This window comes from Xiphophorus couchianus, chromosome 19 (assembly GCF_001444195.1).
Source record: "Xiphophorus couchianus chromosome 19, X_couchianus-1.0, whole genome shotgun sequence".
In the NCBI taxonomy this organism is placed as follows: Eukaryota; Metazoa; Chordata; class Actinopteri; order Cyprinodontiformes; family Poeciliidae; genus Xiphophorus; species Xiphophorus couchianus.
The window spans coordinates 3,563,281-3,584,072 of NC_040246.1; the positions used below are offsets into that span (position 1 = coordinate 3,563,281).

Here is a 20,792-nt window from a genome sequence, read left to right on the forward strand (position 1 = left end):
ACGAGTTGGTAAGAAACAGCCACTCACCAATGCAGCATTTGTGACAACCTTTTGTGTCAGGGATCTTGGTTGTCAGGGCAAAGCGCCTGAGAAGAAAAACCGTTAAACATTGCGGTGAGCAAAGGTTTCAGGAGGTCAGGTGACAAAAACAATAAGAAGATCAGGGAAGTGGGAATGTTTGACATTTCCAGTTCTACAACGGCCACCATGAAGGTGAAACCATCTCACCTCGGCAGAATCTTGTCTGGGAAACGGTGCGTCTGAAACTGAGCTGCGAGGCCGGGCTTCTTCAGCTGCTCAAACAGCCCAATCAGATTGTGAGAGTACAGCTGGAAGGATCTTCCTAAAACACACACAAAAGAAATCCACCTGTTAACTTCACAGCAAAAGCCAAACATGTCAGGAAGTAAACAAACTTTTAATTCCAACATGAATTATTCATCATCCTAACAAACTGTCTTTACACATAAAGAAGGTTAGACGTGAACAGAGGGCAAAACCAGCAGTGTTGATGACGTTGATGATGATGTGAAGCATGATTACCTTCTGATGAAGCCAGTTAGTAGAATATCAAATCAAGCCAGGCGATAGGAGGATGGACAGAGTCCAAGGGAAGAGGAGAAGAGAACAGAGGTTAAGTATACCCAGGCGCAAACTGCTAAAGGTAAAACCGCAAGTAGACCTAACTCTATGTAATCCCATCCTCGGTTGTTAAACCGAGCAAAGGATCGGCTCTTAGGAAAGACAGTTTGGTTTCAAATGAAAGCTCATTTAAGGTTTCTCATCAAACATGGCACATATATCCTAAAAAAACAAGCTAGACTTGGTTGCACTGATAGGGTGAGATTGTAAACGAATAACAAAAAGCGCTTAAATACATTCACTCTTAACAAAAACAACAGGGTGGAAGGATGTGAGTCACTTCTACTGTACTACAACAGCTGCAATAGTGACCCTTATGGCAAACAGCAGGAAGAGATATCTTAAGGCTGCGCATATGGAGTGACTGTGATGCCTTCAGGTGCAGCCAGATAACACAGAACAAAGACGTGGACGGCTATAACAGAGGGCAGGGAAGTAGGAGTGATGGGTTCTCTGCTTACCGGACAAAGACATCAGGTTGTTGTTGATAACATACAGCCATGTACACTTCCTTGGGAAGAGCTAGCAAAAAAAAACGGAGACAAAAATGAGTGTGAAACATGCAGAGTTTAGCATTAGCTCTAAAGGAGAAGGGTAAGAAGAAATTCTCACTAGACCAGACCAATTACAGTGTAGACATTTATGATATACAATGTTTAATCCATCACCCACAATGTAAAGAGTACAACTTAAAACCTATTAAAAAAAACATGGCCGTCCTTTAGGGAAGCAGCCAAAGAGGCAGAGAGCCACAGTTTGGGTGGAGAATTAATTAATAGACATACAAGCCACAAATATATCCTAATCTCTATCTTCATGATGGAGTGGCATCTGTATTTAGCCACAAAATAATAATAAAACCTTAATTTAAATCGGGTAAAAGGATCTGTTTACAAATATCAACATTTACATTCAACCAGAGATATTGATTAGTTTTAAAAGCATCAGAGCATAAGATAATAAAAAATAAGGCATGGAGAAAAAACGGCACACATATGGAAGAAGATACTCTGCTCATTGGAGGCCAAAATGGAATATTCTGGCAAAATAAATAAAAAATATATATATTATGGTAAAAACTAAATGCTCACAGTGTCAAAATAGTGGCAGTATATTTGTTTACAGCATGGATACAAAACATGAGTTGATCTGGATTCAGATTTTCATTCATAAAATAAAAATACACTGTATTGTTGTAGACTCTATATTTTTCTCTGTCTCTTTTAGCCTACTTTTTAATCTGCTGACACGCACATGCCACAGCTTACACAACCATGACTGACACCAGTCATACATACAGACTGAAACAGATTAGACGACCCTTGGAGGGTACAGATTGCAGAAAAGAATAAAAAGCTAAACATGCGCTACAGTCTTTGCCTCACTTGATTTCATCCATGAGGTGAGCTAAGTGAGGCCCCAGCGCTGGACAGTGAATGTAACTCTGTATCTGTTCCATCTGTATGACATGTATGGCTTGTAACATTTGATCATTTCTCGGCATTAAAGCCTGTTTTTATATATAACCAAATCTCATTATTTCTCAAGGTAATTTACACTCAGGGGTTCTGGTCGGGTCCTGAAACTGGTTAACGGAGCTGGTGGAGCACAAAGACAAAAATGAATGGACTCCCAATAGTATGCACTTCCTTCCACAAATAATCTGTCACAAGATCCCATTAAAAACAAAGCAAGGACTGACATTTGTGGTTGTGACAAAACAAGGTATGAATACTTTTACAGGCTCTATAGTAGGCCAGAATTAAAGTTAATTCTTTATTGCAAAATATTTGAAATTGTTAACATTGGGTATCATTTTTTTAAGGACATAAATAAACGTGTTTACATGGTCAAGTTAAAACCCTAAGCTGTAACAGAAAACCATCTCGTCTTAGTGGATCGTCTCCAGATTGGGTTTCCAGCTACTTCTTCCAGATACTTGTTTTGAACAGAGTCATCTGGAAACATTTAGATCCTAATCGCACACTCTGCTACTTTCCAATTCATGGAAATCACATCAGCACAGTTTTACATCCTGCTAAACAGAGCCATCAAATAATGCAAAGCAAAAGAAGATAACAACTTAGCAGAAGTTTTTTTGGGCATAGTATGAATAATCACTACTAACAAAACGGTGTCAAAACTGAGAAGTTAGTAGGAAACTAATTTAATTTAAAAACTGAACGAACAATGTCTTCGAGTTGGATTTTAGCTGATGTTACCTGCTCCATTGTTGCTTCGTGCAGCTCGTTAAGATTTAGAGTGTAGATGCCGTCCTCTGTTCCAAAGATGAGGTACTGATCTAAAACAAGAGCAATGAAGTTTAGTTAAAGCATAAAACTCCTGAAATCAACAGAATGTGCTGCATTGTGTTTACCTTTGGTGTCTGGGTGAATCCATGATGTGGCACAGTTGATTTTCAACGGGCAGCCATCGAACACTTTAGAGAAACAGGCTCCCATCTGCAACAGAAAACCGTCCAGCTGAAAACAGGCGGCATCTGCTGCAGCAAAGCGCCAAAATGTCAGCGAGGAATTAATGAGCCATAGTGGAGCCGAACCACAAAGCAGAAAGCTATTCGGACCCCAAATATCTGCAGAATGTGCAGCAGCAATTCCAGCGAGAGTTTAATAACAGCGTCCACAAAACCAGGCCGGAACAGCTGAGCAGAGACGGTGAGGGACAATGAAGATGATTGACTCACCAGTACTTTAGGAGTGGGTGGCAGACCGTTTATTGCTGGTTTCTAAGTAGAAGCAGAGAAAACAAGAACAATAAGATAACAAAACTGCTGCAGACGAGTCAAGACGAGTCTAAGCCATAATTTAGCTCTGGTCTCAGCGAATGAGGCGTTAAATGAACAATGTGAATAGTTTTGAAGCATGACCAGCTTGTGAGGCACTGGATCTGATTTTTTTTTAAATAAAACAACACACACACGGAGAAACTTTTAGTGCAAGCAACAGGACAACAGGGCTGCTAAAATGTTGAATTTCTGTTACTTTGTGACTTTCTTTAAATAATCTGTCATCTGTTCTATGACATCCAAATGACCTATGACAAATCTGTAAGTAGTAAAAATAAACCTGGAATAGCATGCTTAGATCATCTCCACACGTCGGTAAATGAATACTTTATTTATTTTTGGGTTTTGGTCTTTGTGTGTTCTCATCTGCCAACAATTCTAAATGTGATGAAGCAGAAATTGAGTTCATCTGGCTTAGTACTAATTTTCTTGACATTTGCATCCTTAAGCTATACAAGTTATTTGAGAGGCTAAAATGGAAAGTATCAGTCAGGAGAAGAGCACAAAAATCCACAGTTGTATAAATACATAAACACACCATACTACAGTCAAGACAGTTACCAATAATTGGAGAAAATATGTCAAAGCGACATTACAAAAACTAGACGTTTCTCCAAGATGAATGAGACTGAAATCTGCACCTGTCAACAACAGAAGGAGCTGCAGGACTATTTGCCAACCGATGGTTCTGTTCTACAGGGAACATGATCTTCTATGTTCTGCACAAGTCCAGACGAAGAGAAAACGACTGCAAACCAGAAGCCTGTTTTTCAAATTAAAGTGTTGGGTTTGAAAGCCATATTTACAGTACACCGTGCCTCCAACAGTTCTACAAAACTTAGAAAATCAGGAAAAAGCTCAAATGTTTTGTTCCTCATTTCACAAAGTGAAACATATTAAGCCTTTATCACTCTGATGATTATGGCTTACAGATAACAAAAACCCAACAGCTCTCAGAAAATTAAACTGCTACCAAACATCAACAGAGATGCTTCTGAAAAGTACGATCGTTTCTATGCACTCAGTATTTGATTGGGGCTCCTTTTGCATAAATTACTGCAATGTGGCATGGAGGATATCAACCTGTGATTCTGCTGTGTTTAATGGAAACCCAGGTTGTTATGGCAGCAGCCTGAATGTCATCGGCATTGTTGGGTCTGGTGTCTCTTTCGAGATGTAAAGCACCTTCCTTTGCCCTGTTGCACTTTTTCCTTCCACTAAGATTTCATCAAACATGGTTGGATGCAGTACTCTGAACAACCAGCTTATCCCCTCCTCCTGTCAGCATTCTTCCCAATGACTGTCCCTCTGACCCACACTGAGACCATTTAGAGGCTCAGAAAACCATTACAGGTCTTTCAAGTTAATAGCTGATTAGGGTGCGACATCATGAGTTTTCAATAATTAACTTTTTCACAACTTCTTTAATATATTCTCAGAAACTAAATTTTCACTTTCAGAAATTAGAGTTAGAACCAAAGTATGCAGCGAATATGGTCTTTAGTCATAAAACTACAGATCAGAGCTAAAACGCTGTGATGAACTATTCCACAAAAATATCTTTCAACTCACGGGGAAGTCCTTTTTCTCCTTCCGGTGCTGTGGCGTTGGTGTAGGACCATCTCCATTCACACTTCCATCTGAATCATAATCTGTCACATAAAGAGGCAAGTTAACCGAGGGTTTGAGCATGGAGTTGTCAGTCATTATCAGTAAGCAATTTAGTGTGTAATTCCTACAATCACAGCAAATTGGTCTACCTTACCTTTAGATTCACATTTAATTGGAGCTTGTAAAAATAGAGGAAGTTTGAATTTAGAGACTAAAATAATTCAAGAATACTAGTGATGGGGAAAAAAAACAGCACAAGTCATCCCCTTCAAAGAAGTAAAAAGACTCACCGGCATCAGAGGAGTGAGATAAGTCACCAGGGCTGCTGACACTCGCTGACAGGAAGTCGGACGATGAATGCTCCGCCTTGTTGCTCTGTTCAGGTGTGCTCTGTCTGCGGGCGGCCTGGCCGGGGCCGTTTTCTGAGTTCGGGAACCGACGAACTGTCAGCGACCTCTCCTCGTTCAGTCCTAGCTCCTCCGCCGGGCTGCTTATTCGCGGCTAAGGAAACAAACAAACAAGCAAAAAAAACTCCAGCAAAACGTTTGAGTCTTGTCACAGTACAAACTGGAGAACAACAGAAAGAATACTGTCTGACCTTTGGGGGCAAAGGAGGAGGTACGCCTGGTTTAAGTGTTGACCTGAAATAGATTTTTGGACAAAAAGATCAATACAGAAATTAATGTTTTTCTCATGAATGTATGCAAACATTTATGCACATGACTTACAACTCAACTTCTTCAAAGGCATCTTCCAGATGGGCGATGTGTCCACTGTGGATGATAGGTAAAAAAAAGAATCAGTGTAAAGTGGGTAAATCTACAGGCTCTGATTGAACATAGTTCTCCTAAATCTATTCTTTACACAAAAGGGAGAAGTAAAAAAAGAGTTGCACTATAACTTGTCCTTGATTTAAAGACAATAATCCTAATCTGAAATAAATTGAAAAAGATTTAATCGAGATTGCCCTGAAAAAGTGTTTGTACCACTTAAACCTTTTCAGTGTGTTGTCATTTTATGTGATGCATCAAGACAAAGTATCAGGTAATATAATATGTACATATTAAGCCAATTATTATCTTTTGAATATTTGGAAAACCTAATACTAAAATTTGACACGAGTGTAAGTGGCTAAGTCAAAACGACTTGATTCACAAACTGAAAATAAATAAAAAACTTCGATAGACCCTGCTTGAGGGAGATGCATGATTTTTTATTTTATTATATTGTTTTAATTCTGTTTACTGTGGTGTGAATTTGCCTCCGTTGAGTTTTTTTTTTATAAATAAAGCAACAGTCCACCTGTGTGTGACTTATCAATATAAACCAAATGTATTGATTTGAAGAGGAATGAATATAAACTCAAACTCTTTAAAATTTCAATTTATAAATTTTAAAACAGCTTAATTGCCCTTTGACTTTCCACAGATGCAATACTTTGTGTATCTCTTAAAGTTTGGGGTTGTAACATGACAAAATGTGAAAAAGTTTAAGGATGTGAGAATTTTTGCAAAACACTGTAAAAGTTTGCTAACCTAACAGCAAACTCCCATATCAACACGGGACACAGCATCACGCACTCTACCATCACACCACACATGCTACAAGGATGAAAGTTGTGGGAGTTGACTGTTTAAGGCAAATGCAAAGAAAAACAGCGAAGTGACAGAGCAAAGCATGACGTTGCTAGTGTAAGGTAGGACAGCTGTTAGTGTTACCGTTGAAACAATTCATCCTCAACGCTTTTGAGAAGGCTCCTTCGAAGGACAACAACGGTGAGAGACAGGCAAAAAGAGGACAGAGAAAAGTGGAGGGGAAATAAACAAAAAGTCAAAGTACACAGACAAGTGAGGAGTTTAAAAGACCAATGTGACATCCTGAACTCCAGACAGGGAGAGTGAAAACTACCAGCATTAAACCACAGTGACTAAAGCAAGTTAGTATTATAAAACAAGACAATTTAGTAGAGAAGAAATATAGCAAGAAATCAATCATGCGTTTGATCCATTAATGCCAATTAGTCTCAAAAGGTGCATTATATCATGAAAGCCAAGTAGTGAGTGAGGCGGAGAGTAAATACGAGCAGTTTCCATGACAACAGTTTCCATAGAGTACCTGGTTGTTATTCCTCCATCTGCAAAAGGGCTCCATGGGGAAGGGAAGTCATTATCTTTATTCACATCCTGTGGAGAGGCAAGCATGCGTTCAGACAGGACTCTGTTTTCAAAATGCATAAAATTAATGCCAAAATTATTCATACCGCTTAATGATTTAGAGCTGAAATAATCTTAATTTTGCCAACTTGTTTTTTCTGACTAGAACTAATACTAGCGCTTTGGAGGGAGTGGAAACATACAAAAAACATGGAAAAAGCTGTTATTCAGCAGTCAAAAGAAGAACTTTACTGCCTTGTTGCCAACAAAAACTTTTGATTATAAATACTTACTGACATATTCTGTTTAATTTTAGATAAAAACTTTTTTCCCCCCAAAAAAGGTTGCTTCGTAAACAATATATTTAGACGATGCATGTAATTTCTAATATTCCTGGCTTTATTATGCAAGTTTTGTTAGAGGTATGAAGAAGTTTTGACTTAACTTTATGTTTCCAAAAGAATTACCAAGTAATTAAAAAAAAATAAAATAAAAAAATTTGATTTTAACTAGCAAACCACATTTATTACCATTTCAGAATGAGCTTCTGTTTCCTTTGGGAGAAGAGGCGCCTGAAATTGGACCTTGTCAACTGTGAATGGAAAAACATCGTCTTCAGTTGGGTTTCCTTTTTCTCACCTTTAACAGTAGAGGGCATCAACTCTCAAGGCATGCAAATATTACCAACAAGTCTCCAGTGCGTTGTAAACAGGTGCTTTGATAACCACAGAGAACATAATGAACAAAAAAGAAAAACCCCGGGCAAGAACAAATCGAAATATGTTTGAACTGCTTCTGGTGGTTCGAGGAGCAGCTGTGTAGACTAAAACTTTGCACTGCAAAAACACAAAATCTTTCCAAGTGTTTTTGGTCTAGTTTCTAGAGCAAATATCTCAGTAAACTTCAAATAAGACAAAACTAACTTGGATGAAACCTTATCACAAAATATCTGAGCTTTTTTAAGGAAGTAATTCCTTAAAATTGCAGTGGAAGTTCCACTGGCAGATAATTTTACTTTTAACAGGATTATTTCCGGGAATGGGAAATAATCTGCCAGTGAAAGTAGTACTTTCTATCAATATTAAGAAATTATTGACTTAAACCAAGCTCCTATATCTTGATAAAATGTTATTTGCAAGTTAGCTTTGTCTTATTTTCAAGACATTTGAACTAGAAAGTAGGCCAAAAAATACTTGGAAAGACTTTATGTTTTTGCAGTGTAGTTTGGGGTCTAAAAACAAAGAGGATCTGTTCATATTGGAAATGTTGAAACAATAAGAAAATGTTGAAAGAAATCTTCTTAGTTTGGGTTCTGGGTCACATTGCATCAACCATCTAATCCAGTAAGAGAGGCTGCTTTAGAGTCCAGAATAAATGCAATGTTTTCTTGGGTGGGGGGAAAAAAAGTTCTGCAATACCTGCCAATACATAATCAGCTTCCAGCTAACAAAGGAACTTTGTATTTGACCTTTCAGAGCAAAGATTTTCAAATGTTTCCCCCTTTGAGGCTGATCATGTGGAAGAGCTGCAGGTATTTTAAAAACACAGAAGTGAGGTGATACCCAACAAAGCTACAGATGAAAGCTTTCAAGCAAAGCAAAGGGATCAGGTTTTCACATGAGTAAAAACTTAACTTCCATGTCAGCACCTTATTAGTCATCTCTAAATTTATAGTAGATTCGCCAGTGTGACAAGAATAGAGACGTCACAGACCCGCATCACTGATCTTTCATCAAGCTACAGCCACTGTAGGCAACCGCTCCATGCAGAAAACTCATCTCAAGTGTCACATGAATTTCAAACCTAAAGCTCTGGCATGTCATTTTTTTTAATACAGTACAAGTTTGGGAACTAAAACACACTGTCTCACTGCACTGCCACTAACCTGCATCCCCCCTGTTTCCCTCAGAGTCACTAGGACTCGAGACTGGACGGTCAAGGCCTGTTCCACTGTTCGCTTTGTGAAGGAGGGAAGGTCAGATAATAATCAGACAATGAGATAAAACAGCAGATCTAGTATGAATGATCGCACTAAAGGTAGTGAAGGTATGAATGCTGACAAACAAATGTGACATCAGACAGCTTCGCCAGTGTCAGACACCCATGACGTGATTAATGGCTGCGACCTGCTGACGATGGAGACACAACACAGGGTTCTACCTTTTCTACAACAATGCAACAAGTTCCCTGAAGGGTGTGGAAACATTAAGATGGCTCTATTAAACTGGATCGCCAGCTCACTTTGGTGTATCTGAAACTGAATTCTACTAGTGACCTTCATGACCTTTCAGACGAGCTCCAACACAATCACAGCTGGGTATTGTTAAGAGTCAATCTTGATTCTTTGGGTCACAATTTGATTCTGTTCCATATCGTTTTAAATACTTTGATTTAGTAATAAGAAGCCTACAAATAATTCATTGAAGTACCTATTAATAACTTTATGTACTACTTATTTTAAATTTTTCCTGCCCATATTAGCAGCTGTGGTGGTATACATTACTTTATCAGTCTATACATTAAACATTTTTTATGTATATACCTGAAAATAAACCAGTAACACAATAACACTTGTGCTCAATATGGAGTACAAAAGTTAGAACATGACACTTTTTTCACTTCTGATACCGATGTCTGAGGTTTAGTATTGCAATGCCAATGCGATACAGAAAAACGATGCTTAAAATGTTTTTCTTTTAACATACATAAATGTACTGAATTACAAATGCATTTGATAACTGTGCAATAGTACAACATGCTTTATAGCTTCAGAATCTTGGTTAGATGTATAAAAACATCACAACTTTAAATTAATTTGATCTTGAGTAGAACAGCCAATTTAAAATAAATAATAAAGAAACCGACAAAAACAAACTGTCTCAGTCAAACATGAAGCATAAACTGCAACAAGCCTCCTTTCAAATAGTTCAGAAAGTGGAATTAGAAAATTTAAATATAGATTTAGATGTAAAATACATAATAAAACACAAGGCATAGAATTAGACGGAATAGATCCGCCCTTATGGATCGGGTACATCGTCTTACCCGATTTATAATGTTTTTCAATATCAAGACCAGAACAGATATTAATATTGGATCAGCGCATCTCTAAAGACAGCACTACATTAAAATTGAAATCAAAAGTATGTAAACGAAAACAATTGTCCTTCACTTGTGGAAATTGAGATTGTTCAAAAGAATTGATTTGACATTGAATCAAACTGTGACCCAAAGAATCAAAATTGAATTGAGAGATTCTGAACAATAACCAGCCCTACACACTACTAGAAATAGTGGTTTGGAAACATGCCAAGCGCTGCCACGAGATTAGTGGGATGACCATCAGAAAACTCACTGGGCTGACTGTCACCATAACTGGTGATGTCACAGACACACGACCCGGAGCGGGCAGAGTTTGGCTTTGTGTGTGTGTGCACTTACAGTCGATCTCGGAGCGCGTCCTCTCCACTTTAGGATGTTTGTTGGTGGAACGGATGGTGTGTCGGACTACAGGGACGGGCTGGAAAACATTACAAACGAGATATTAAAGCAGCAAGCATCTTCAAAATGATGCAATAGTGAAACTGTACCAACTTGAGTCACTTGGGATGGTTGTGACATTTTCTTTTGAAATAATCTCAAGAAATAATTTGGAAACTTTGCCAGTCAGTCATGCACTGCTGAGAACTGCGTTTCTTGGGGATCACCGCATTAATATGCATCCCAGAGGCTGGCTGTTTGTTACAAGCTCCATTGCTTGCAGTCAATAGCCTTTGGGTATTTCTTTTTTCCTTTGCCATGGCTAAGACAGTGCTGCTGCTGTCAGTGTGAGAAAAGCCACAATGGCCTCTTAAATGGTGCTGGTACCACCTCTTTGGCTGGCACAAAGATGTGATGTAGACCCCATCTGGAATAATAATAATGTCACTGGGGAGATTCAATAAGTCAGGGGGCCTTAAAGGTGCAGAAATTACAGCAGGAATTATCTGTTTTTGCAAAGACTGTGCATTCTATGACTGTATTTTTGTGTTTTATATTATGTAAAGCACCTTTAACTGCCTTGTTGCTGAAATGTCCTACACAAATAAAGTTGAACTTGAAAGATACTTGGAAAGAAAATACATGGTAGCACTTTATTTGACCGGGTGTGCATAACACTGACATGACACTGTCAAAAACATAACATCTGTCATGAACATGAAGGAGTGTTAATGAATGTTCATGACTGTTGTCGTGAAGTGTGATTTGGTAAATAATTACACTATTAATGCAACGTTGACAATTGTAATGGTCTTTTTATATAAATGTTAATAGAACTTTTAATGAAAAGTGTCATTGTTGACCAAATAATGCAAAGTTTACATTTTTAATGTAACATTTAATGCAACTTAAATGTTGCATTAAATGTTACATTTAACAACTAAATGTTAAGTGTATTAACTTTGCATTAATAGTGTGCCCATTTACCGAATGACATTTCATGACAGTTATAGACATTCATAGACATGTTCATATCAGGTGTCATGTCAGTCTTATGCACACCCCTTCAAATAAAGTGTTATCAAATCTGCCAATACATTTAGATTTATCACTGCATCTAAAACAATCAAAGCTAGGCTGCCTTGCAAAAAGTACTAATACTCCTTTAACTTGTTTACATTCTGTAATGCTGCAACCACAAACTTCCACATGTTGCTGAGGTTTCAGCTGCATATGCTATGGGGTCTAAAAATGTACCTACTTTTGCAACACAGCACAGAGAAAGTTCATTTTTAACAAGTCTAATTTAATTTAGGCTGTTAACTGGATGTAGATAGACTTTGGTTGGCCGTTTCTGACACATGAATGTACAATGATATAAATAATTCCTGCTAATAAAATACATCCCCAAAACATGATGCCGTCAGCGCCATGTTTCACCACGGGGATGGTGTATTTAAAGTAAAGTTAAGTATTTACCACCATAAATTGTGTTTTGTAAGTAGGCCACTTCACAATTATGTATTGATTCGGGTTCACCTATCACATAAATAACTAATAAAACATTCAAATGTAAGTTTGTGGTTGTAATATGACAAAATTTGAAAAAGTGAAGTGCACATGAGACAAAATCCACGTTACCTCAAGGTCATCATCGTCCACTTCGCTGTAATTTTGGTGGTTGTCTGGGTTATTCATCTTATCAAGCAGATCAACAGCAAGCCTCCTCGTTAGCCCAGTTTGAGCCACATACACATGCTGGCAAAATAAGCAGGAAGAAAGACATTGTTTTAAAGATTAGCAGTTGAGAATGCTAGTTGTTTTAGCATCACTTTCACCACTGTCCAGAATCATCACCACATAAAGAAAACTAAAAAACTACATAGCAGGAACATGCTTTTCTTAGAGGCCATTATTGTGGGATGACAGAGGAGTATTTTTAGGGAACCGTGTAATATAAACAAAAACCTAAACAATGAAAAGCTAATATATACCGGTAGTTCTCTAAAAGACCCTAAAGAACAAAAGGTAAACCAAATTCAACAAAAGCTGTTTTTCAGGTTGTGAAGTTCTATTGCAGCATTAACCGAACCGGTGAAAACCTTCTCTTCTGACTGGGTTCAAGTTCTAAAAAGGAATACATTTTTCCACTATAATGATCTCAGTTAGTCAAACAAGCATATTTACTGTTTTTACCCATCCAAAAACAAAGACGTACCAGTAGAAGTTTCTCTGCGGTGGGCCGCTTCTTTGGGTTCTTTGTGAGAGAGACTTTAATAAAATTATGGAAAGCAGCAGACCTGTATAAAAAAAAAGATCCTTGCTTGAAACAAATTACCCTAAGTATCAATCATACTGACAGAACATGCATTGTTCCCCAGATACTCACCATTTGTTTTTGTCTTTTAGCTTAGGAGGCTGGAAATTGCTCTTGGACATCAAAAACAAAGCCCTGGATAAAACAAAGCAACGAGTCAAAAGGAAGGTGTCCCAAAATTAGTGAAACGACAAACATCATGTTCTATTCATAACCTAAGCATACTTTGTTTTAACAGGATAACCGCACAAGTCACCAAGACGTGATAAAACCCTCGAGGAAAAACAAAAGCAGGAAGCGGACCGAGAATCACATGAGGAAGGTTTGACCGGTGGCTGCTACGGGTGCGACATACCTCATCGGATGCAGATCAAACATCGGAGGCTGCAGCTCCGCCAGCTCGATGGATGTGATGCCAACAGCCCAGATGTCGCACAGCTGGTTGTATCCGCCGTTCTTCTCTACCGCTGCAACCTCAGGAGCCATCCTGAACGAAGACGGGATATGAAGCGTACCTCGCCGCTGGTATCGCCACACTTACAGGAGTTACACTTACCAATAAGGTGTACCAATGAAGGACTTCCTTTTTGCAATGGTAGCTGTTATTTTGGCAGCAACTCCAAAGTCAGCTGCAACAAAAATTTGGTAGAGTTTTTCAGATAATGTCATGCACATAAAACAACAACTGACTTTAAACTCTAAGCAACACTAATTTGGTGATGAGTTTCTTACCCAACTTCACATCTCCATTGTCTGTTAGGAGTATGTTTGCACCCTGTTGGCGAATCCCAAAAAAGCTTGGTGTTAGGGGTTTCATGACAAGGTGGCATGTCTCGGCAACTGCTCTGATTGAATCGACTATATCTGGTCTAACTTCTAATAAAATTACATCGCCATCGCAGCTTTTAGCATTGTTTATGTTGGCTGTGACTGACAGACTCTGTGGTAGCATCCTGTGGTGAGAGTAGAGGAAACAGGAAGCGCTTGCTGCATAGAGCTGAGAAAAGATAATAGGCACAGCCCTGACCTTTTTGATAACACATAGGAGTGAGGCTACAGCGTTTTGAGCATGCACGACGCACAATAGAGCACAAACTGAAACCTAAAACTGCAGCTGGATCGGCCCATATCCTTTTAAATTCGCACCTCTGCTGCGGTGGGGGGTGTTAAAGAGTTTCAGGAAACTGGACTGCTTCAGAAACAACTAATGCATTTGCAGATATTTACACTAGTACTACAGCGTCTATAAATCTTACCCACTTACACAAGTGTTACCTTAATATTAGAAGGCAACAAGATGAAAGTAATAATACCTTGATATCACGGTGCATCTTGCCCTTTATGTGCAGGTACCCCAAGCCCTGTAAAAGAAATAATATTCAGCTAAAAATTGACTAGACACAATAATACACTGCAATATTAATGAAATGCATTTGGATTAGGAATGCAAACAAATAACCAACCAACTTACAATTAATTGCCAATAATAGTTTATGAGATTAAAATTAGTTCAAATCGATCAACTAATAATGTTTGATTAGACCTTCTTATAGTCTTGTAGTTTGGTTGCCATTCATAATAGGGCACCAGTGCTCATTATTAAGTGGAACCAGTTAATACAGAAACAAAGATGGCAGAGCCATGCCAGAACAGGAAAGAGAAACGGTCCAGAGTCCAGTGTGGGATGCAAAATACATTTTATGTGGTTTTGTTTGAAATATAAAAACTCAACAAACTCCTGTAGTTTTACCTTTATAGCTTGAGATTTTTTTTAATTCAGCATACGAAAAATGTAACCCTTTATGCTACAGAAAGACAGATAGCCCTCTTGATACCAGAGAAAACTCAGGTTATCAAGAAAATGCCCCTTGTCGATTAATCATGAGTTGATCGATAAGGACAAAAAACTAAGAATGCACAATAATGTATAACTTGCGTTCCTCATTTGGAATAGATTTACCTGCAAGGTTTCTCTGCAGACATATGCAATCTGGAGCTCTGACAGAGGCCCTGTGACTGTAAAAACACAAGGTCATTCAGTTCTTGTAGAGTTCAAACAGTAGATCTCAAAAAGAAGACTTTTCAGAAACAGAATGAATCAGCTCACCATGATAAATGTCCTGCAGGGATCCTCCACCACAGTATTCCATACATATCCAAAGTTTTTCTCGACTTTAGGAGACAAACAAACAAAAAAAGAAAAATCAGATAAACAATAAGATCAAACATGTACTGTGGGATACGCTTTGTAGGTCAGTTAAGATACAAAACAACGCTCATATGTATTCGTATCCAAAGCCCTGGCTGTGCAGAGCTAAAGGATCCTCACAGTTTTATGCTGCAACCATGGAGATTGTGTGTCATGATTCCTAATCTTCTACCAAATTCTTTTACATATATGCCAAATAATTTAATTTGGACTAATATGACCTGAGCACTTTCTGTTACATGTTTTCTGTTTTCTCCCACATCGCTTGTGGGAACCTGCATATAGGACTTCCTATGAGATTCCTCAAGTGACGTTATTATTTGCATGCATTCCCTTCTGTTCATTTGTTCTTACCTCCTTCACAGTTATGAACTACTATCTGTTTTATTACAACAAAAAATCCTGCAAAAACACACTGAAGTTTGCCGTTTTCAATATGAGAAATTTGTATGACTGCCAAAGCAAAGTTGGTCAATTTGCTTTGGGAAATTGACCAAAACAGGACCAGACGGTTTCTTTCTAAACTTTTCTTACAGTTGTTTTCTTAAACTTGCTGTCATTATCAAGTAAAGAGGATGTCTAGCCTGGTACCAGATGTTTAATACAGAATCTAATTGATGGGATGAACGTAACAACGAAAACGGCATGATTGTTGAAGCAGAAGACATAATTCTGGCTAGCACCAGATCTCCATTTGCAGTGTTACTTTTTCACACCTTTTTTGCTTGGTGTGCAAACAAGTCAAGTTATTACATTAAACATAACCTTGAATGTTGCCACACAAAATGTAGTTCCTGTCATTAATGCATGGTGGGGCTGGTCATTATTGTTCCACTGTACCCAGCTGAGCTCTGTGCGGCAAGACTACACAAGACATACCTGCTGCGTTGCAACCTGTGCGCTTGAGCTAACAGCCATATAAAAAAAGAGTTCAGAGCCTTCAAATCCAGTTAAACCTGCTGGAACTCTGAGGCAGTTTTGGGCGGACCGAGTCTACTTCCTCAAAAGATAAAAAGCCTAAATAAAAAAAAAAAAAACGGACCCCTGTAAAACATAAAAGCGGCACCCGGGCACTGAAGTTAGGCTGAAACCCTTGAGTCATAGTTTCACGCTTTAGTGTAATGAAGTAATTAAATACACAATGTGTATTCGTGTGGCGGTTGGTTGAAAAATTAAAAAAAGAAACGGTGGTGTTTACATTTTGTAAATGTTTCACCGTGGACTGACTGGGAGAGAGCAGAAAAGTCTGGATTAAAAGACAAAAAAACAAAAGCAGGGTTATTTTCAGCTGGCTCTTACCAGAGGTAGCTCCCAAAGTAGGCCACAATGTTGTGGTGCTTGCATTCCTTCACCATGAAGATTTCCTGCTGAATGATGGAAAAGTCATCTCCTGAAAACAAAGATATAAAAAAAAACAAAAAAAAATTATACTTAAACCTGACAAATAATTGGACTGCATGAAAATTATAATAAACAGCAATAGATTTTATTTATATATTTAGATCTCAAAGGGCAAAAAACAAAACGAGCAATTGTAATGGACAAAAAGAATTCAGTAAGTATATAAACTAGGTCTGTCACAATAATAAATTTAGCTAGATGATAAATTGTCCCCACAATTATTGCTATAAATGATAATATTGTCGTTTTGAGATAATTTGCAAGTAATATGGTGAAATTGGCATAATAATGAAAGTTCAGCCTCTCAAAGACCGATACATTTTCATGTTGTACAGAAAACTTCATACTGGAACTGGAAGATATTTTAAACATCTGAAATACAACAATCAAAAACAAACAAAACAAAAATAAAAATTACACACAACCAAAACCATAATTAAAATGGATTATGAAATCTCTAAACAAAATTGCACAAAAAAATAAATAAATTAAATAAAATAAAGAAAATTATTGAGCCCACTTTAATTTATCATGCGATAAGCCTTCAATTAATCAGCAAAGTTATTGAAAAAAGCTGTTTCAAAAGATAAGTAGCTTTTTAACAATGACCAACAGCTTTAACATCTTCCAGTCTGGTTTCCGGGCCAACCACAGTACTCAGGCTGCCCTGGTCAAAGTGTTCAATAACATCCATATAAACACAGACTGTAGAAGAACCACAGTGCTGGTTCTGTTGGACCTCAGTGCAGCATTTGACACTGTTGACCACAACATATTGCTAAAACGACTGGAGAGTTGGGTTGGACTCTCCGGTCCAGTGCTTAACTGGTTCGAATCTTACATAAAGAACAGTGTGCCAATAGGTAATTTCTTTGAAGCGGACAGAAGTTCAATCCTGGGAGCCATCCTATTTAGATATCTATGTGCTCCCACTAGCTCAGGTTATAACAAGAAATGGGATTAGTTACCATAACTACGCTCTACGTTACAATGCCACCAGGTTACTTCAAATCCATCCAAGCACTAAACAGATTATTAGAACAGATAAATGTGTGGATGTGCCAAAACTTTCTCCAGCTGAACAGAAACAAAACCGGAGTTATTATTTTTGGACCTAAAAGGAAACAATCTAGAGTCGCAGCATCCGTTATTACAACTAGAAACTAGAGATCAGGCCCAATTGATGGACTCTGACCTGAACCTTCACAGCCACATAAAGACGATTACAAAGTCAGCCTTCTATCCCCTGAAGAACATTTCCAGGATTAAAGGACTAATATTGTAGCAAGATCTAGAGAAACTCATTTGTGTGTTGATGTGTATTTACTAGATGATTTTGATGATGGGATTTGACAAAATGTAATGTTTATTACTCATTTCATAACTGATGACTGTATGATGTTTTTATGATGTAAAGTACTTTGAACTGGCTTGTTGCTGAAACGTGCTATGCAGATGGACTTGACTTAATTGCTTGCTTATTGCAGCAGACACACTGGTAATCAACTGATTTGGCTTGTGTTTTTTTACAAAACCTAAAAAGAAGACTATTAGTCACTGATGTGTTGAAAACATCTTAATGAGGCTAGGATTTTTAAAAAAAATAGTGCCATATGCAAGCTTCAGTCTTCAAAAAGACTCAATTTACTTCATAGAAATACCAAAACAAACCAGCTCTTCATCACTGATATTACAGACTACAGAGCAGACAAGTACAACACAGGAACCATCATATAAAGCTTGAAGTAAAGGCCAATTTCCAGGGCAACTTTCCACTTGACTCTACTCCAACGCACATGACCAATACAACGTGAAGAAAAGAAACATTTAAGCCAAGTTGTTCCCAGCTGTGCACACACAACCTGGAATGTATTAACAGGAGGTTAAGAGGTATCCGGCTATAAGGTGCTGCAGAAAAACACTATTTCCATGCAATGACAAGTTAAAGGCAGAATATCTGCAGTGTGTAGAAATCCCAAAACCAAATATGAGAATTCTGTTTTCATGATGGTATATAAACAGTGCTCCTCATATAGACTCATAAAAAACATCAAAACTCAGTCTATTCAGTATAGTGCAGCTGTGCAGAGCTCTACAGTATAAACTATGCAGGTCACAATCTAGAACAGGTAGGTTTTTTTTGACAATAAAAAAAAAAAGTGTTCCATGCATTTGTACTCGGCATCCATAATTTAATACTCCACAGAACCATTTTGCAACAATTACAGCTGAAAGTGGTGTCGTTTCAGACTGTGTCTCTACCAACTTTGCACATTACTGCATATTCTTCTATGAAAAATAACTCAACCTCGTCACATTCAGGCCTGAAAGTTGAATTTGGTCACATTCATTTATTTATTTATTTCGAACATAATTTTAGTATATTGTACCACATTATTTAATCTCAACATGGTTGAAAAGGAGTAGGAAGACGTAAGAAACTTATGAACTCCCACCCCATAAACTCATATTTTCAGATGGACCCTCATTATTAAATCAAATTTAATAAAATAAAATAAAACATTTGACCCCCGAGAAAGTTCCTACATTTCCTACAATGCGTCATGTCTCTTTCCAGTTTACAACTGTGAACACGTTTTATCATAAAATTTCAAATAAAGCACATTGGAGTTTATGGTTGTAACATGTTTTAAGTGAAAAGGTTAAAGCGTTATACATATTTGTCTCTCTACACAATGATAGAGACACCAAATTATCCGCTGGACTTTAACCTCCCTCGTGCTGCTTAAATTTAAGTCTGAAGGAATGCTTACAAGAGCCAAACCTTCCAGCAATAAATATTGCTGGAAGGCCTTGAACTGAAGTTGCACAATTTTTTAAAAAATGCATGTGTTCAGTATGTAGAAACAGAAGGAGGAACTACTGGAGCTGTTTTCAGATGCATTTAATGATAGAGAGCAAAGAGTGACAAATGTTTAAGCAAATTTAATTGCAATGACGTGACTAAGCTTGACCTAAAAGAGAAAAAAAAGTAACTTGTCACCCCACAGACCTCTCTTCTTGATGAGTCTAGGCCTGAGAATGTAGCCACTTCCTCTCTACTCTGAATACACACATTCTTACTCTTCGTGTCAAATTTCAATTCATTGTGTACAAGTTTCTAGATGTTAAGTTCATAAAGAATGCTTATTTCTAGATTTAGAGGTCTGAATGAGAAATATGTTGGGTAGAAATTGGAAAACTAAGTTACCGTTTGTTTAAACCTGTTCAACAGAAGCTTAAGCAGTCACGTCGTTTTATAAAACCAACACATGCAAGACTTGGTTCGTCAGGTTAGCAAATAAAAACTAACATTGACAAAATTTTGGTTGTCACTTTGTTCAATGATCGGTTAGATGAACCCCAGCGCTCTGCAGCCCGGGGGGCCTCAACACTCCTTGCTGTGTACTTTATGTCTGCGCTACTACTTCTTGTCTAACCTGTCGGATTTCACGATCCACCCAAAACAGTTTACCTCTGACACAGAGAAACGACTCGTACAAAAAGCCGTGCATAGAAAAAGGGTCTCTTTCTCCTAAAGAAAGACACTGGAAGTCTAAAACCTTTAAGTCAAAAAAGACAACAAATGAATCAAACATGAATGGTAGCTGTTTAATAAATTAATTGTGGCTTATTGCAGCACTTAACAGCAAATATTCCCTTTTTCTTTGCAAGAATCAAGTCAAAGGATAAAAAAACAGCTTGAGTTGGGAGATAATCCAGTAATGAGGTATCCAACAACAACAGCGGTATTGTTTTGAACTGAACTCAATCTAGTCATGCAGAATTAAGTTTAAATGTGTTGTGTTTTTAATGTTAAGTCTATAAATGTTCCTTCTGCCATTCCTGCTGTGTAACGGTACTATTTTCTCTCCAGCAACACCTTGTGTTTACTAGTGGCCTCAGTTATGGGGATTCAAAGATGTAAACAAGACCACTAAATCATAAATGCAAATGAATCAAAACAACAAACATGTCGTGGAACTGCTGATTGACCAACGGAAGGAAGCAGCACAAGCTAAAGCCTAAAACTGCGCTGAGCAATAAAACACAAAGAGGAAAAGGATAAACAAGAACAATAAGAAGCTAAAGCAACACTGACTTGTGTGTGAGATTCATATACAGATGAAATATAATATCTGTATTCTTCTGCATGTGCTCTCAGCACATCTT

The 20,792-nt window shown here is 37.8% G+C and overlaps 1 protein-coding gene across 6 annotated transcripts in view; it reads right to left on the reverse strand.

The window, feature by feature from the left end:
- The window catches only part of map4k5 (mitogen-activated protein kinase kinase kinase kinase 5), a 37,723-nt gene that overhangs the window by 7,415 nt on the left and 9,516 nt on the right, over nucleotides 1-20,792 (reverse strand). The window contains exons 4-29 of one of the 6 annotated variants that reach the window (XM_028000174.1): nucleotides 16,518-16,608; nucleotides 15,117-15,181; nucleotides 14,970-15,025; nucleotides 14,323-14,370; nucleotides 13,742-13,784; nucleotides 13,566-13,638; nucleotides 13,365-13,496; nucleotides 13,082-13,144; nucleotides 12,911-12,992; nucleotides 12,334-12,450; nucleotides 10,654-10,732; nucleotides 9,098-9,169; nucleotides 7,743-7,804; nucleotides 7,175-7,242; nucleotides 6,778-6,816; nucleotides 5,788-5,832; nucleotides 5,658-5,700; nucleotides 5,350-5,560; nucleotides 5,021-5,100; nucleotides 3,347-3,388; nucleotides 3,020-3,104; nucleotides 2,865-2,944; nucleotides 1,104-1,164; nucleotides 544-546; nucleotides 229-343; nucleotides 28-86 (exon numbers count right to left, since the gene is read on the reverse strand). In XM_028000174.1, the coding sequence (XP_027855975.1) occupies nucleotides 28-86; nucleotides 229-343; nucleotides 544-546; nucleotides 1,104-1,164; nucleotides 2,865-2,944; nucleotides 3,020-3,104; nucleotides 3,347-3,388; nucleotides 5,021-5,100; nucleotides 5,350-5,560; nucleotides 5,658-5,700; nucleotides 5,788-5,832; nucleotides 6,778-6,816; nucleotides 7,175-7,242; nucleotides 7,743-7,804; nucleotides 9,098-9,169; nucleotides 10,654-10,732; nucleotides 12,334-12,450; nucleotides 12,911-12,992; nucleotides 13,082-13,144; nucleotides 13,365-13,496; nucleotides 13,566-13,638; nucleotides 13,742-13,784; nucleotides 14,323-14,370; nucleotides 14,970-15,025; nucleotides 15,117-15,181; nucleotides 16,518-16,608 (1,914 nt within the window). The remainder of the gene's footprint in view (nucleotides 1-27; nucleotides 87-228; nucleotides 344-543; nucleotides 547-1,103; nucleotides 1,165-2,864; nucleotides 2,945-3,019; nucleotides 3,105-3,346; nucleotides 3,389-5,020; nucleotides 5,101-5,349; nucleotides 5,561-5,657; nucleotides 5,701-5,787; nucleotides 5,833-6,777; nucleotides 6,817-7,174; nucleotides 7,243-7,742; nucleotides 7,805-9,097; nucleotides 9,170-10,653; nucleotides 10,733-12,333; nucleotides 12,451-12,910; nucleotides 12,993-13,081; nucleotides 13,145-13,364; nucleotides 13,497-13,565; nucleotides 13,639-13,741; nucleotides 13,785-14,322; nucleotides 14,371-14,969; nucleotides 15,026-15,116; nucleotides 15,182-16,517; nucleotides 16,609-20,792) is intronic. The other 5 variants (XM_028000175.1, XM_028000177.1, XM_028000176.1 and 2 more) reach the window with 5 other exon arrangements.